Raw genomic sequence first — 17,447 nt, forward strand, 5'->3', positions numbered from 1 at the left:
ATTTCACCTTCGAGACAGGATCCTCGTGTTGGAGCCTCCTCCACCATGTACTCGCCTGGACTTTCCTGGCAGATGTGGTCAACTTCAGTGACAGGAGGGCTAGGAGGCGGATCAGAAGATCTTATAGGAGCAGGGGGCTCAGATACTGGCAGCCGTCTAGGGAAGGGTAAGCAGGGAAAGAAGTGCGTGCCTGCCACGTACATTTTTTTATTTTTTTATTTTATTTTTTTTATTTTTTATCCCGATCCTTTCTTGCATGTATTGTCCAAATGCTATCCAATTATTAGTTGGATTGGACCATGCCAATGCTCAGAAGCATGCAGCTGACGCTAACGTTTATGAACCTATCACCTGCTCTCTTTTTTTGCCTTGCATGTAACTCTGTTACATATTTTTTATTCACCATAGATCACGGGCTAGCAAACGACGACCACTCGACAGCCACTTCTTCATCCCTTTATCCCAAAACAGCAGATCCCTCGTTGCTGTGGCGACAGGACTTAAAGGCTCCAGAAGTTACCCGTAGCGAATCGCATTCACCGATGCTATCCAGATATGGTCTTGACCCAGCACGTAGCGTAGCCTCAATGCCTAGTTCGCCTTTATTTAGTGCCCATTCGACTGATCATATGAGCCATATCTGGGCACCTACGGTGACTTCCCCAGCCCACGAGTTTCCTCGCTCACCCTCCCCTCTTCTCAACATGTCCCATCACACTCATTTGTCCGCCCAACAGCAATCTCACCATCTTTTAAGCCAAGGATTATCGCCTGCCCAGGCTATGCGATCACCCTTATCTCAGTCATCGACGCTACGACATGATAGCTCTCCAGATCTGGATGAGCAGCTGCAAGAGACAGGGCTTAACCCCGATGATTTAGATGAGCGATCCTCTCAGCTCAAGTCAGTGCTGAACGCGGCTTTGGATGGAGGAGACGAAGAGCGGTTACCGTCGATCCTTAATGCACGCCCCCCTCTATTCCAGAGCAAATTCGCCCCTCCTCCACGTGCATCGTCAACTCCGCCTATCCACGGACGCAATTTTATGAGGAACCCTCCACCTGGGTTTTCGCTCGAACAAGAGTCCGGTCAGGCAGAAATCGAGTTTGGAATGCAGAATCTGCAGTTTACAGATCCGGTATGTCTATTTATTTATAGATTTATATGTTTTTATGCATCTTTGTTTATACTCTAATCTGCACCGCAACTTCTAACATGCATCTTGTACTTCCATGACTGCATATGGACATAATTATCTTTCTCTTTTAACTAATAGGAGGATGAATTGGCTATCCAACAGGCAAATGTTCGTAGGCAGCAATACGAGTTGAACCAACAGCAGCTTAAACTACAACAGATGCAGCAACAGCGACAGCTCCACCAACTCCATAAACAGCACTCATACCATGGTTCCCACACCCCAGTCACAGCCTACTCGCCTTATTTTGAGAACCAGACGATGGTTAAGGATCCAAGGTTGATCAATCCACAGTATGGATTGGACTATAACTTAGTGACCCAACCTGGGTTTATGACTCAAAAGGATCAATTTACTCCTATGCAGAAAGGTAGTCAGTCAATAATTTCCAGTTGAAAGGGTTTTCTTTTCTTTAATTTGATCCTTCTGGACTCAATGTTCATCATGTCGATATCTTCTTTATCTGCATCATCTTAGACTTTCAATCAATGTTTGAGGGTCACGACGAGGCATCTCTCGGGTTCAGAGCTAACGATCTGGCATATGATCCTCGCCGCATGACCAGTGCCATGGGACTGTCACCAGAGTATCGTAAAGCCGCCTTACTTCATTTGCAGCAACAACAACAGCAGCAAGGGGGTGTCTATTCTCCTAGTCTACTAGCAACAAATTCTTTTGCATCGGACTATATGGAGGCATCTAGCTCGCGTGGCTCCGGAATGGGTTCACCTAATGTGGCCCATATGGGAGCTCGAGTTGCTGCTGCTAATGCTGCCGCTGAACAAAAGCTTCGACTTCAATCCCAGCAGATTTTGCTCCAGCAACAACAACTTTTGCTTCTTCAGCAGCAGCAGCAACAACAACATCAAACTCAACATCAGCAACAACAACAGCAGCAATCTCAGCCGTTGCAACAACCCCAGGCTCAGCATGCCTCGAAGCATCAACCTCACTCTTCTAGCAAGGCAGGACGCCCCAAGCCACCCCATAGTGGAAGACACTCCAAAGGAGGTCAAGATTCGGTCAGAGGACATGGAGAAGCTGATCAAGCATCTTCGTGGTCAAGCTCGCATGGTAGTCCGCCAAATGGCCCTCATAGGCATTACCATAAAGAAGATGAATCCGATGCGGATGCTCATCCTAATGAAGGGGGCCATGGTCAGCGTAGTGCATTGTTGGAGGATTTCAGGAACAATAAGAGCAATAAGAAGTACGAGCTAAAGGTAAATTTCGGAATCAAAGTTCGACATTATTGGTTATCATGCTTTCAAGTAGTAGCAAAGTCGATTGATTTTCTTTTTCTTTTATTCTTAATGATCTAGGATATTGCTGGAAGTGTTGTTGAGTTTAGTAGCGACCAACATGGCTCTCGTTTTATTCAACAGAAGCTTGAGACGGCTAGCGATGAGGAGAAGCAAATGGTCTTTGAAGAGATTATGCCTCATGCTCTTCAGCTTATGACAGATGTCTTTGGTAATTACGTAATTCAAAAGTTTTTCGAGCATGGACAACAGGACCAAAAGACCGCGCTAGCGAAACAGATGGAGGGTCATGTCCTATCTTTGGCACTCCAGATGTATGGATGTCGTGTTGTTCAAAAGGGACTAGAGCATGTCCACACGGAACAACAGGCAGTTCTTGTCAAAGAGCTAGATGAGAATGTACTTAGGTGTGTTAAGGATCAAAATGGAAACCATGTTATCCAGAAGGCTATCGAATGTGTTCCAGCAGAACACATCCAGTTTATTATCAATTCGTTTACGGGACAGGTCTTCTCCCTGGCCACTCATCCTTATGGTTGCCGAGTCATTCAACGCATGTTCGAACATTGTGCTGACACAAAAACTGTAAGGATCCTCGACAGTTTTTTTTTTCCTCCTAGATTCGTTGCATTCCTATTTGTAAAGTTAATGGTTTTAACTATTCTCGTTTTGTTAATGTATCATTCGTACTTTGTAGCCCTTAATGGATGAACTTCACAAGTACATTCCTAATTTGGTTCAAGACCAGTATGGCAACTATGTAATTCAGCATATTCTTGAGCGTGGTAAGCCCTCCGAGAAGGCACTTGTAGTCTCCAAAATCTTTGGACAGGTCCTGCAACTGAGCAAGCACAAGTTTGCCAGTAATGTTGTTGAGAAGTGCGTTGCTTATGGATCCAAGTCAGATCGTCAAAAATTGATCGAGGAAGTCATTACGACCAAGCCTGATGGCACATCGCCTCTAGTTTTAATGATGAAGGACCAGTTTGCCAACTATGTGGTCCAGAAAATGCTGGATGTTGTAGATGGACCTCAAAGAGATGTTTTGGTGACCAAGATCAAACCTCATCTGCCTTCGCTCAAGAAGTATACCTACGGAAAGCACCTTATCTCAAGTATGGGTCTTTTTTTTTTTTTTTTTTTTCTTCACTTGTTTAGCGATGTGAAAAAAAAAAAAAAAAAAAAAAAAAAAGGAAATGGATCGTCGACTAATTTGTTCCTTTTTTCTTTCTTTTTTTTTTAATATCTTGAACAGAGGTCGAGAAACTGATGGCATTACAAGAAGCACAATCGAGCGCAGATGGATCTGTTAACCCAACATCGCCTATGCCTGCTAATGCGACCGCTGTATAAGCTTCACATGTTATATTTATTTTATATACGCCTCTTATGGCAATTTTGCTTTTGACTTGTCTCCCTCCATTTACCTTATTCTGCCCTACTCTACTCTGCTCATCCTTGTTTATTGTACATAGCTGTAAATATGTATATGACCACATTCAAGAAACACAATAAAGGCAACTTATTCTAATAACGTCTTTCGCCTACGGTCAAAGTCTTCTTTGAGAGAGTAAGTGTCAGATTAATCTAAACTGGGAACAAACCTTGTTTGTAATAGCTCCACATGTACATTCATGCATAAAAGGAATTGAGCTCTTCCTTGTTGTGTTACACACCCGGACGACCACAAGGGGCCAAAGCTTTTTTTTATTTATTCCTTGGTCTCATTCTCTTTTCTTCTCATCATTGTCTTTTCTCATCTCTTCATTGTCCATGAGAAAACCTCTGCTCATTCCCGGGATTCTTTGCATAGTAGCAGACTTCCTACCTGACAGCAAACCCCAGTGGGCAGCCCTTGCACTGGTTTGCAGACCCTGGAACATAGTCTTCAGCTCGATCCTCTACCGATCACTCGAATGGACATCCTCCATCAAAACCAGCCCTTCGGCTCAGGGGTTACGATCCAATTACCGGCATGTGAGGAGGATCAAGTTCCAGTCCATTGCTGCACAACACCTTCCTTGGGTCTATCTTCTCCATGTAGGCAATTTGAGATCGATTGATTGCGATTTGAGTCTGCATCAAATTACTGGCCCTGAATATAGAGTAGATTGGGATGGGTCTTTCGACAGCAAGGCTCGACACCTTCTGCTCCGCTATAGCCAGCCATTGATGACACTGGTGGAACGGAACTCGAGAGTATTGGAGGAAGTGGTGATCACGTTTGATGACGACCTCCTCTTACTGGACTCGTTTCTACAGCTCTTGGATTCCTGTTGTACGAAGCTGAGGGTGCTCAAGATCAACCACAAGTCGACTGTCATAGATAAACTTCTCCCGACAGACCTCCTTTTGAGATTGTTTAAGAAAGTCGAGGTCCTGGATATGCCAAATTACATCCATGTCGATTTGGAAGCTCTTGCCGACATAGATGAAGAAGACGCAAATAAGTGGCTTGAGGTTCAATCGAAAAGAATAGCAGTATCTACATCCACATCTATATCCAAACCCACATCCATATCAACGTCCATGTTAGGACCCTCATTATTGCTTTTACAACAAAAAGAACAGCCACTACCACAACAGTTCTTCAAGCTGGAGTCACTCTCTATTGGGGGACCAAAATATGAGGATGCAGGCCAAAGTCCAGTTCGCAGCCCTTCTTCGCGACTGGATTTCATCCGTCGGTGCCCTATGGTCAAAGCACTCGCTCTCTCTAGAGACCCAAGTTATATACCAGATCATACGGTGGAGGAGTTGCTCGACGTCTTGGTCAAGACCTGTACTCGGCTGGAAAGGCTCGAGCTTTTTTCGAGCGGATTGACAGATCAAGGATTTGCAGAGGTCCTGAATACTTGGGTTTTAAAACAACAAGTGCAACAGCGACAACAACAAGGAGAATCTTCTTCTTCTTCATCATCATCATCAACATCATCGCCATCTAAGCCCTGCTACCTTCAAGGGTTTGGGGCTCCAGATTCGTCATTTGGACGGGATGGGGCTCGCGTGTTGTTGGACCACCATAAACTGACGTTGACATATTTGAATCTGAAATACTGCAAAGATTTTACAAGTGGAATGGTTTTTGCAGTGCTTACAAGCTGTCCCAATTTAGTCCATTTTTATGGTCATACTTTAATGCCAAAGTATATAACATCAAATGATGAAAGGGATCAATACCAAGGTCAAGCTCAAAATCAACGACAAGGTCAAGCAATGCTCGCCAAGGATGTGCTGCTACCATCGCTACCCTTTATTCTTCAAGAGTGGGTCTGCACTCGACTTGAAACATTTGATATCCAAGTTGACCCAACTATAACACGGCGTTATACACCATATCAAGATCAACGGCACATGGAAGAGCTGAGGAAACAATGGTCAACCTATGTCTTGGAACAATTGGGACGATTGACACGATTACGGAGATTGGCGGTTGGACAAGCACACTGTAAAAGATATACTTACGTGATGGGTCTCGATTTCAATCTCCCAAACGGATTGGGCTTGTTAAAGGACTTGTGGCGACTCGAGTGCTTGGACATGAGTGGACTGGTTCAACAATTAGGACTGGAGGATATTCGATGGATGCTTCAACATTGGCCCAATCTCCAGTGGATTGAGGGGGATGTTCTCTTTCAGTATGAAGAGAAATTGTTGTTGGAAAAGGTACTTTGGATGGAGGGAAGAGTCCGATGTCGGGGTACATGATAACTTTAAACACAGGAGGAAAAAAAAAAAAAAAAAAACTGTATATTCAAATTCCAAACATATAACGTATTCCTGACAGTTCAATCGAAAAAAAGCAAAAAAGTAGATCCAATCCTTGATTAAAACCAATGATTATTACCCTCTTCTTTTTTATCATTATTATACATATATATTATTATTATTTTGATGTCAACCTTCTTTGGCTTTGGCAGGTCAAGAAGGCGATCAATTATTGGGCGAATTGAGAGTATGTGACAAAAAAAACCCCCCTGGCTCTCTATACGAGTAAGATATGTGCTCAAGGTATATTGAGGCTGAAGAAAGAAAGACAACAGAAAGTCCCCTTCTGATGGAACATGGGGCTTTTAGACGAGCAAAGCACCTAGCCTGACCGTTACATGGGGAATTAAGCAGATCCAAGACTAAAGTGATCTCCTGGTACGTCCAGTGACAAAGGCGATAGGGGGTTACAGCTCGTCCAAATAAGAGAGCTCTTAAAAATAATATTAATCAAAGAAATGGCGCCAAGTTGCTGAGAATGAGGGTCTCGCAACAGAATCGAGCCAACATTCTTGTAGTTGGAGAAAGACCAAATTAAATCATTATTTCTATTCTCACTTTTATTTTTGGAGGTGCAAGACTCGTATTTACTCTGGTTCCATGCTACGCGGTTTTAGACGAGACAAGCAAGGTTCTACAAACCACAATACGATTGAAGGAAAAATGACTCCAAATGGTACTTTATATTATTGAGAGAAAGAAGCAATAACTGTTTTAAAAGAAAAAACTGTTGGTAGGAGCCAAGTGATTCTAAACTTTCTCCTCTGTATGCAATTTCGCAGTATGACTTGAGAGTTGAATATATTACACGATTTATTGAGATATAAAGACAGAAAATAGAAGTAAACTACGCATAGGAAAAAAATAAAAAATAAGAAAATGCTGCGGATGCTCATTTGAGGACAACTGCTGCGTTACGGAGACCAAGATACTGCTGCACCACACCAATGGGCTGTGTCTTGATCAGCTGGTAAACTTCGGTTGAGTGGTATCGTAAACGCGTCTTGGGATCTGTGTACCGAGCCTTAAAAAACCCCACCCAAGGTTGAGAATTTAGTTGTGTAATGAAAAAAATAAAAAAATAAGGGGTGTTAACGACAATTCGCTTGATCTCGAAAAGAAGGGCTCCCATTGTGTGATTTCCAACCCAATAGCCTTAAAAATGATATGCTATTATAGCTCCATGAGGGCTTTTTTTTTCCCTCTTGATTCTCTATTCAACAACCCTACCTCCAGTCCAGTGATATCACAATATTTTTTCTGTGGTGTCATAGATGGCAGTGCTTCGATATTCCAATCTATGTCATCGTGCGGAAGAATAGTGGTTAACTGAGAGCTGATCTATGTATGCTGAACATACTTTTAACTTGCCTCTTCAAGGAAGCAAAGAAAAAAGTATAAAAAAAATAAAAAAATTACTAGAACAATGACAGTGGTTTCCTTACATGTCGGTATGGTCGGCTTCCATTCCTTGGCCTTTTCTAATGCAATGATCTGCTTCAGGTTTTTAGTTTTCTTGGATGCATGCCGTCCTGGGTCCTTGAAGGGTTTGTGAATATGTGCCATGTTAATAACCCCAGGGAGGCCTTGCCCTATTTGATCGGACGAGCCACTACTGGAGCTGGATGGGGATGCAGTGATGGACGAAGCCATGGACGAAGCCCCTGTGACCTGCTCATCCTCATCGTCGTCCTGATATAAATATATACAAGCATTAAAAAAGTTAGCGAAGAAAAAAAAAGAAAAAAAAAAAAGTTCAGAAGATGGCACTGCTTCAACTTCACTTTTGTAAACTAAGCATTCTAGAGAAGAATTATATTGATATAGTTGATATATTTGACATAATTGATCCCAATCGATAGCTCGAATCTCCCGAATGCAGTCAAAACATTGCCCCGGTGTCGTACTTTGTTCTTACGTCCAAATCTGCCCCTGTTGGAGGATTTTGACTTTGCGACCCTAAAAAAAAAGTCGTTTCCTGAATGTGAGTAACTATGTTCTCTCTCCATATCTTTATTTTTTTTAATACTCTGTCCTTGAAATGTAAATTTACAGTCTCCTTACATGGTTTCTCAGGTTGTAACTTGTACTTTTAGCTGAGGTTGTTGGTGCGAAGCGATGAGGATGTTAAATTAGAACAACAGCTCTCCTTCATTTAAGTAAGGATGTATGGCACCATCAACTATCATGTAGCCAATCGTTCGTGGCTTGACCTTGGATAGGATTGGATAGGATTAGATAAAACTTTAAAAAGAAGACCCTTAAGTAAATCCACCAATAATGTTTCGCGGCGGAGCGATCGTGTCCTGTCGTGGAGAGACACGTCCTTTTTTCACAGGACGATTTAAACTAGTGCAACCAGACCAGGCACTATTTCTCTTTTTTTTTTTTTTTTTTTTTCTTTCTCTTGTCATCATCATCCTTCCGTTGCTTGCCATTATTGTTTATCTCCTTCTTCTTCTTTCCCTCTCTCTCTCTCTCTCTCTCTCTCTCTCTCTCTCTCTCTCTCTCTCTCTCTCTCTCTCTCTCTTTTATTTCTTTTTCTTCTCTTTTTCTTTGTTCAAACAAAGCTTTTGACACACAGAAATTAGTTTTTCGGAGACCCAATCATTAGCACAACATTCAACAGATTAGACAATTCCAGCATAGCGTAAGAAACGCATGAGAGAAAAGAGGCTCGTGCATTCAAATCATTACTGGTCATCTAATCACTTTCTGGTATTTGTAGGCTTACTCGTGCGCGTCATAGGGATCAAAATGTCAGGCTACCCTCAACAACAACAGCAACAACGTCCATTCTATCCAGGACAGCCTGGTCCAGGTCAACAGTTTCCACCCTCTTCTGCCGGATACCAACAACCTCAACAACAGCAGCAGCAGCAGCAGCAGCAACAACAACAGCAGCAGCCACTCTCGCCTTTCCAACAGCAGCAAAGACCTGGTCCAGGACCTTACAATAATGCTCCTAGACCAGGTGCTTCTGTACCTGGTAATCCAGGCGTCAGACCTAATAATGTTCCTCCAGGTGTCCGTCCAATGCAGCCTGGTAAAAAATCTACACAGAAAAAAAAAAAAAAAAAAGCTGTTTTTTTGAGTTCAGTAATTTTTTATGATCATAATCAATTGATCCGTGTCTAATTACTATTGTTTATGGACTTTAGGCCCAGGATCACCTGCTAGACCATCTGTCAACGGCGGTGCTCCCTATCCGCAGCAGCCATCGCCCCAACAGCAGTATGGTGCTCGACCACCCATGCAGGGCCCACCAGGAGCAAGACCAATGGGACCACGACCACCCCTCTCCTCCAACCAGCAGATCAGAAGTGCGTCTCCAATGCCTGGTCAGAACCCAGGAGTCCCTTCGCCTCGTCCTCCAAATATGATGCAGGTACCAACACCAATGGGTACTCCAGGGCCTGCTGGACAGACCGTTCAATCTTCGCCACTTCAACCGCCACAACCTCCTTTCCAGAGATCTATAACTCCTATTGGACAGAATGGGCCACCACCCCAACAACAGCAGCCGTCATACCAGCAGCAACACCACCAACAGCAACCTACTCCCCCATTGGGATCTTTGAACCAAAATGATGCAAACTCTAATGGTCTATATAATCAGATGTCGAATATGTCACTCGGGCCCAATGGCGTTCCTGATCAGCAACAACAGCAGCAACAGCAACAACAACAGCAAGCTGCTCCTGGATTCTCACCCATTCCACCCCAAGGTCCACCTGCGCAGGCAGAGGTATGAAAACATGTTAGCAGATATCAGATCGGATTACTTTTTTTTTTTTTTTTTTTTTTTTTTTTAGTAAAGATTTTAACAAACTATTTCTTAATACCGTTATCATAGTACAAGCCAAAAGCTGGAGCAAGAGCGAAACGTGTGTTCGCTACAGATCCATCCACCCCTTCACCTTCTCAGGGACAGGTTGGAGGTATGCCCCCTATTCCTCAACCTGGTGTGAACACGTTTGATACTCAGCAGCAACCATATGGAGCACAGAACTTTGGACAACCACCACCAATGAACCAAGGGTATCCTCAACAACAACAGCAACAGCCACAGCCGCCATCGGGATCATATCAGCAACAACCACCAGCACCTTATCAACCTCAACAACCAATGACTCAGCAGCAGTTTAGACCGCAGCCACCAGTCCAACCTGGCTCAAGATCAAGGATTGATCCGGATCAGATCCCATCGCCTGTCGCTGTTCAAGAGGCGGACCAAGCAGAATGGGATGACAAACCATTTATCACTTCGACTAGGACGCATGTCACTCCACTTGCAAGCTCAGACTTTATGGCAATCGATGAAGGTAATAGCTTTTCTTTATTACTAATATTCATTTTGCAACAATTTTGAGCTTATGTCCTCACACAATTTAAATACATGTCTAATGGGTCACATCTCACTGGATGTAGGCAATTGTAATCCTCGATTCCTTAGGATGACAACATACAATGTCCCTAACACCGAAGACCTTCTCAATTTGTCCCAGTTGCCCATGGGACTTGTCATTCAACCCTTAGCCAAGCTCCGTGCAGACGAGGTAAATTACTATTATTGTTATTATTATTATTATTATTGTTAAAGACCAAAGCAGAATTAAGAGCGTACTTGTTATCTAATTATTTTTTTTTTCTTCTGAAGGCACCTATTGACACTGTAGATTTCGGTGACCAAGGACCTGCCAGATGCCGTCGCTGCAATGCATACATCAATCCGTTCATGATTTTCACCAATGGCGGCCAACGATTTGTGTGCAACATGTGTTTGTTTGAGAATGATGTTGAATCCAATTACTTTTGTAACTTGGATATGAATGGTCGTCGTCTTGATTTGGATCAGCGACCTGAATTGAGGAATGGCACCATTGAATTTGCAGTACCCAAGGAGTACTGGAATAAAACACCTGCACCTGCGGCATATGTGTTTGCGATTGATGTCTCTTGGAGCGCTATCCAGAGTGGGATGTTGCTGCAGTGCGTTGATGGTATTAAGAGGGCTATTTGGGATGAAAATGGTCTTTCGAGGTTAGCACCTGGGGCACAGATCAGTATCTTGACGTTTGATAAGACTGTTCATTTTTACAATATTTCGGTAAGTTTTTCTTTACATGTCCATTCTTTTCGTTCTCAAAGGATTGTTCAAAGTTGATAGCTAATGATTCCTGTATAAATTTGGCTATTGTGATTCTTTTAGCCAAGCTTAGAGCAGGCTCAGATGATGATTGTTCCTGATGTCAATGATGTCTTTGTGCCCCTGAGTAATGGATTCCTGGTTGATCCCGCCACTTCAAAGTAAGTAAAAAAAAAAAAAAAAAAAAAAAAAGAACCTTCCATAATCAATGTGATAAACTCAACAGTTTTTTTTTTTTTTTTTTTTTTTTTTTGGATTTTGCGCTGTAAATAGGACCATTGTGGAATCGTTGTTGGATATGCTTCCTCAATTGTTTGCAGAAAATAAGACTACAGAGCCAGTGATTGGCGCAGTTGTGCAGGCGGTCCAAGCAGCGCTGGAGAGCCGTGGAGGCAAACTAATTGTGTTCCAAACTGCATTGCCAACATTCGGACCAGGGGCACTGAAGCACCGCGATGATTCAAAGGTTTATGGCACCGATAAGGAGCGCACGTTATTTGCACCTCAAGATGATTTTTACAAAAAGCTGGGTGAATCTTGCGTGGAGGCAGGCCTGTCTGTTGATCTATTCCTGTTCCCGAATGCATATGTGGATGTGGCTTCTGTAGGATGCCTGTCAAGCATCACGGGTGGAGAAACGCAATTGTTCCCCAACTTTAACGCGGCCCGAGATGGCGAGAAGTTGAAGGGCAATATAATCAAGATTTTGGGACGGCCATTTGGATACAATGCATTGTTACGTGTTCGTTGCTCAACGGGACTGAGGATTACGGAACATTTTGGAAACTTCCATATGAAGAACAGTACGGACCTAGAGATAGGAGGTCTAGATTCTGAAAAGGCCTTTGGAGTGCTTGTGAAGCATGATGGCAAGTTGGACGAGAAGACAGAGGTTAGTTTCCAGGTTGCGTTATTGTACACGACTGCGGATGGTTATAGAAGAGTAAGAGTCCATAATTTTAGCACACCAGTGACGACCTTGTTGGGCAATGTGTTCCGATGGGCAGATATGGATACTACGATCAACTTCTTGAGCAAAGGAGGTAAAAAGAGATGATTTACAATCGATTCTTCATCGACGGTATACACGTACTTTTTCATTATCTTCCAAACCATTCTAAAGTGTCCTTTTTTTATTTTTATTCCACATAGCTATCTCGCAAGGGCTCACCAAACCATTGAATGAAGTACGCGATACCATGACGGATAAATGTGTCAAGATCCTGTCAGCCTACCGCAAGAACTGCGCTTCTTCCACTGCTCCGGGCCAATTGATCCTACCAGAGTCATTTAAGCTTTTCCCTGTATATTCATTAACGCTGCTCAAGTCCAAGTCACTTCGGGGTGGTAATGACATCAATAGTGATATTCGAGTACACCAAATGCGAATGCTCAAGAGTATGGGTGTCAGTGAATCAATCGCATTCTTGTATCCTCGTATGATTCCTGTTCATGAAATGGATGAGAAGGTAAAGAGCAGGAAGAAGCTACATCTAAAGTGTTTAGTGAAGTGTTAATGGAAGCTAATCTCAACTTTTTTTTTTTTTTGTTCATTTCAAAAGGTTGGCGTGAAGAATCTGACAACCGGTCGGGTGTACCTTCCTCCATTGATCCGAGTGTCTTATGCACGCTTAAATTCATCCGGAGCATATCTGCTTGAAAATGCACAATCATTGTACCTCTGGCTTGGTCGCGACATCAACCCTCAATTTTTACAGGATGTTTTTGGTGTTTCGACCTTGGATGAAGTTGATTCCAGCTTGGTAAGTTGGAGGACACATGCATACATTGTTCATTTATACTCTATATTTTTTTAAATATTTATTGCTATGTGAAAAAGATAAAATGGTTAATTTTTTTTTCCCGTTTTATTTTCGTTTCTAACAGCAATATCTACCAGAGTTGAACAGCAGGACAAGTTCACAGCTTCGTACGATAGTATCGTACATGGACAGCCAGAGATCCAAGTATCTGAACCTGATTATTGTTCGTCAAGGCAGAGATCAGATCGAGCTAGAGTTCTCAAATTTGTTGATGGAAGACAAGAACAACGATGCGATGTCTTATGTCGATTACCTGTGTGCGATCCACCGTATGATCCAGACCGAGGTCTCTTCAAAACCCCAAGAACTCCCTACAAGACTTTGGACCACACGTTAGAAACCAACTAAGCCAAATCAAACCAAGGCAAAACATATTGTGGACAAATTTTTTATAGATTTCATGATTTCATGTTAGGAAAAAAAAAAAAAAAAAAAAAAAAAAAAGAATTATAATATTAGGCAGATTAAATATATTATTGCTGCTAATTGCTCATAAAGCGATCCCATGCTATCATCAGATGTGCATCCGATGCTGCCCAAGTTTGACTCTGTGACTTAGGCTGCCAGGAGTGTAGTCAAACAGAGGGTCTAGATGCCATGTTTTTATTGCCAACAGCTGATGATGCTGCCCTTCGAGTCAACTCGTTCAAAAAACTTATAACTGCGTATGGGAAAGTGATGGGTCAATTCAACAGCTGCACTTGACCTGATCTTTATCCATTCAAAAACTCGCTGCAAACACATTGCCTAGGGCTCTCTTACACTTCATTTCGTTATAAGGGGTATTTGGAGAGCTAGAGACCAAGCACTACCGATAAACGGTATCAACGAAGTCGATGTTCCGATCAGTGCTCCAATAATACCTGCGAATCCTGCTGAATTAGCGGCTAGAGAGGCCATCAGGACATCATGTGCGAAACACTTACGGATCCTTAGAGCTGAACTAGTTTATATACCGAGATCCATTGCCAATTCTCTTGATGGCTTCCTTTGACAAAGAAGCACCTCAGTGTTATCGCGAAATGACTAAGGGACAATGGCTTGAAAATAACTATAGTGGGTGCTGATACAACGTAGAACATAATGCTTTGGATAATGTGGAGTGAATTAAATTAAAGGTAATCCTAATCCATGGATAGCAATGGACTTTTATTCCCAAGTGGAAAAAAAAGAGTAAATAATCAGTTTGACCAAACTTGATCCATTGCCTTTTACATGACACTGGCGCTATATAAAGTGAAGCAAAGGCCAATGAAGAGAATGAGACCAATCAATGACAAGTGCTTTTCAATGTAATGGAATGAGGATGGCGTGTTTAATGTGTCATAGCGGGAAATAGCCTTTGTGAAGGGAAGGACAACGTGGTGGCAAGTGAGCGGATTAAGTTTGCGTAACCTGTTAAGTTATAATTTTTTGTGCTACATTCATGTAAAAGACATTAACAAGAATCTTAATATTTTTATTATATTTTATTTTTTCGTCAGGCCCCTTCACGTAGTTTTGCAGAAGCCGCTTGATGCATTTGACCCGTTTGTCGCAGATGGGTTACTGCAGCATACACACGAATGCTTGTTGACGATCAGTGTACCAATGGACTAACTCAGCGACTGTACGTATCCAAAGCTGTGGGGCGGCATGTGGTGATCTATTTGGTAAAGCATTCATGTGCTTTTGATCGAGAACCATCAGCTGGGGAGAAGAAACAAGTATAAAAAAAAAAAAATAAAAAAAAAAAAAAAAACTTAGGGTTATCGTAGAGTACGCGTGTAGTTCATTGCATTGTGACATTTTATAGAGCATGGCTATCGTTTCTTACAAATTGATCCAGTGATTGTACATATCCAAGGCTGCGCGAGGCTATGTGGTGATCTATTCGGCAAAGCGCTCATGTGCTTCTGGTTAAGAACCATCAGTTGGGAAGGTCTGGTGGAGCAGGTCTGGTGGGGCAGTTAATTCACACCCCACCAGAGGGCCTATGCCTGTGAGTTACGGAGGATAGGGCGTTCGACCGTGAACACAACTGAAAGTACCGATCGTGGTAACTGGAATTAGTCTGGGCGATGGAGAACCATACCGCTGCTTGTAGAGCAGCGGTGCATTATACTTGTCAATTCTGCCAGAGAACGTACTTTTTCTTTATTTTTTTTTCTTTTATTTCATTATTTCATCTATTTCATACTTAATAAAACAGTTATACCATAATCAACATCAGTCATTACCACTGGTTGCCTGGTCAGGCATAGTATAAGAGTATCTGGCTAGTTATGTTTATTTATATATTTATTTGCGCTCAAGCTGACTTATCTTATTATATGGGATGTACAGAACACGGATATGGTAAGGGTCCACGAGCCACTTATCCTGCTAGAAGGTCTAACGCTTTCGGAAGAAAGAAAAACGCGGTAGGAACCATAGGCAGACTTCCGAAGCCGGAATTGATTCAGTTGCCCTGATAGAACTCCTTGGAACTTAACAGAACTTTTAAAACAAGGAATGGTCAAACCGGAAAGTGTGTAATATCACCCTGACATAAACTAAACCCTATGCTTTAATGTATAGCATTTGTGCCAAATGCATGGCGCCTCAACCTAAAGGCAGGGCTGGTATCTGTTGGTTTGCGTCATAAGTTGACCAGCAATGCCGGTATCACAAGTTAAGTGTAGCTCTCAATGTGAATATGCAGCACTTTTGGGGACTAAGAAGCAAATGGCTCAACAAGCCATCTCGAGCCCTCAGCGGACCACTTTCGCCGTTGCTGGGGACCCTCGGGTGCTACTTGATTAATCGGGTGCTACTTGGTTAATCGGACGCTGCTGGATTTATTGAATTTGGATTGTTGCTTGTACTAGAAATCCTGCCTTAACTGGAACAATATACCATATAAATGACTGTTAACCGCAACACGCTTCGAACGATCCACTCATTGTAAAGTTTCTAGCACCTTATACTGGATGATTGATAACACACTGAGGCTTATTCGATAATTGACACACGGCTTGAAGATTCAGTTCTAAGAAGCCCTTAGCATTTTCCCATTCCGTACATGTGATGTTATTAGGTAAGGCAGCTTCAAGGCAACTATCATTTACATTCAAGCGACCCAGCCTTTCTCTTTAATAATGCTCAAGCTACATAACTGCTAGTAAACTAAAAATAAACCTTTCTTTTTCTTACAGGTGTGGTTGCCAAGAGAAGAATGAGACATGAATGTAAGCTCGCCTAGAAGAACTCAAGCATAAAAAAAGGTATCAACCCGCAGAGACTCCAAGGTGTGCATCTACTACAACTTTTCTTTACCGAGAGATGCAGGAACTTGAAAATATATGGCATTGTTAGATAGAAAAAGGACGAAGTAAATAAATATTTGTATATTATTTTTAATATTGCCTAGAAAAATTTTCCATTCAAGATAACGTGTCATCCATGGGCCATACTATGGCCTCGAACTGCCACTGACATTAATAATAAAGGCAGATCACTTTCTCTGTTGAAAACAAAAACAGACCATGTATATGACTTTGAATGCCATACTCATTCACTAGTTGATTGCTACGACTACTATTCTCTCTAGCTTCAGCAACAAAAACCTCAACGAACAATTCCAGGAGTTGTCCTTCATGTCCAGAAAGTGATACGTATTCATACTTTTTTTTTTTTTCTTTTTTCTTTTCTTTTTTTTATTAGACTTATTAGATTGCTGTCATCCATACCCAGCCCTCCATGCACAAGAAAGTCAAACTCTGCTGGTCAAGGCTGAACTCTATCATGTCTTTCATCTCTGGAAGCTTACATAAGCTTAATTCAGTCTTCTTCACGTTCGTCCTTGTCACTACAATCAAATGTAAGAGAGTAGAGAGTAATCGGGAGAAACAACTCTCTATCCAGCGCTATATTGCAGTTGAGTCAATCTCCTTTTCCCCACTAGAATATATTATACATTTAAACAAGCCATTGGCGATCCTGTTTGCGCCGTCAGTTATACGACAGGGATAGTAACTCGAAGAAAAGTTGTACCTGTAGCTTCTGGAGAAAGTCTCTTACCCACCTCCACTCAGGATTTTCATTTCTAATCGCGCGTAGGCTCGCTCAGAATGCATCGGTTGCTAAACCATGGTCCTTGAACTCAAAGTGATTATAAAACACATTGGCTCAGCCCCAGAGAGGGTCATATGGTTGTCCATCAGTAACATGTTTTTGTTGGATGAAATAATGTTGTGTTGTTCGAAGTTGTGAATACATTTCTGGT

The 17,447-nt window shown here is 42.3% G+C and overlaps 4 protein-coding genes across 4 annotated transcripts; 3 read left to right on the forward strand and 1 right to left on the reverse strand.

Moving 5' to 3' along the window:
• Positions 1 to 1,942: 1,942 nt before the first annotated feature.
• Positions 1,943 to 3,704, forward strand: BCR41DRAFT_303553 (armadillo-type protein; the record flags this gene model as incomplete). The annotated part of the gene is made up of 3 exons (XM_022020721.1): positions 1,943 to 2,422; positions 2,522 to 3,046; positions 3,159 to 3,704. 3 exons carry the CDS (start codon positions 1,943 to 1,945, stop codon positions 3,702 to 3,704), a joined length of 1,551 nt encoding a protein of 516 aa, XP_021882730.1.
• A 530-nt stretch (positions 3,705 to 4,234) lies between these two features.
• Positions 4,235 to 6,169, forward strand: BCR41DRAFT_394734 (hypothetical protein; the record flags this gene model as incomplete). The annotated part of the gene is made up of 1 exon (XM_022028667.1): positions 4,235 to 6,169. The coding sequence occupies one exon, from the start codon at positions 4,235 to 4,237 to the stop codon at positions 6,167 to 6,169; it is 1,935 nt and encodes a 644-aa protein (XP_021882731.1).
• Positions 6,170 to 7,017: 848 nt separating this feature from the next.
• Positions 7,018 to 8,391, reverse strand: BCR41DRAFT_350357 (YL1 nuclear protein C-terminal domain-domain-containing protein). Its single transcript, XM_022023650.1, has 5 exons — positions 8,294 to 8,391; positions 8,137 to 8,188; positions 7,675 to 7,921; positions 7,460 to 7,527; positions 7,018 to 7,253 (listed from the first exon to the last, which is right to left on the reverse strand). Coding segments are annotated over exons 1-5 (501 nt in total). The 5' UTR covers positions 8,296 to 8,391; the 3' UTR covers positions 7,018 to 7,121.
• A 1,781-nt stretch (positions 8,392 to 10,172) lies between these two features.
• Positions 10,173 to 13,538, forward strand: BCR41DRAFT_303272 (hypothetical protein; the record flags this gene model as incomplete). Its single annotated transcript, XM_022020706.1, has 8 exons — positions 10,173 to 10,554; positions 10,661 to 10,788; positions 10,890 to 11,339; positions 11,442 to 11,539; positions 11,652 to 12,421; positions 12,531 to 12,847; positions 12,941 to 13,141; positions 13,266 to 13,538. The coding sequence occupies 8 exons, from the start codon at positions 10,173 to 10,175 to the stop codon at positions 13,536 to 13,538; spliced, it is 2,619 nt and encodes an 872-aa protein (XP_021882733.1).
• Between the last annotated feature and the right edge of the window lie 3,909 nt (positions 13,539 to 17,447).

This window comes from Lobosporangium transversale (assembly GCF_002105155.1).
Source record: "Lobosporangium transversale strain NRRL 3116 chromosome Unknown BCR41scaffold_12, whole genome shotgun sequence".
Taxonomy (NCBI): Eukaryota; Fungi; Mortierellomycota; class Mortierellomycetes; order Mortierellales; family Mortierellaceae; genus Lobosporangium; species Lobosporangium transversale.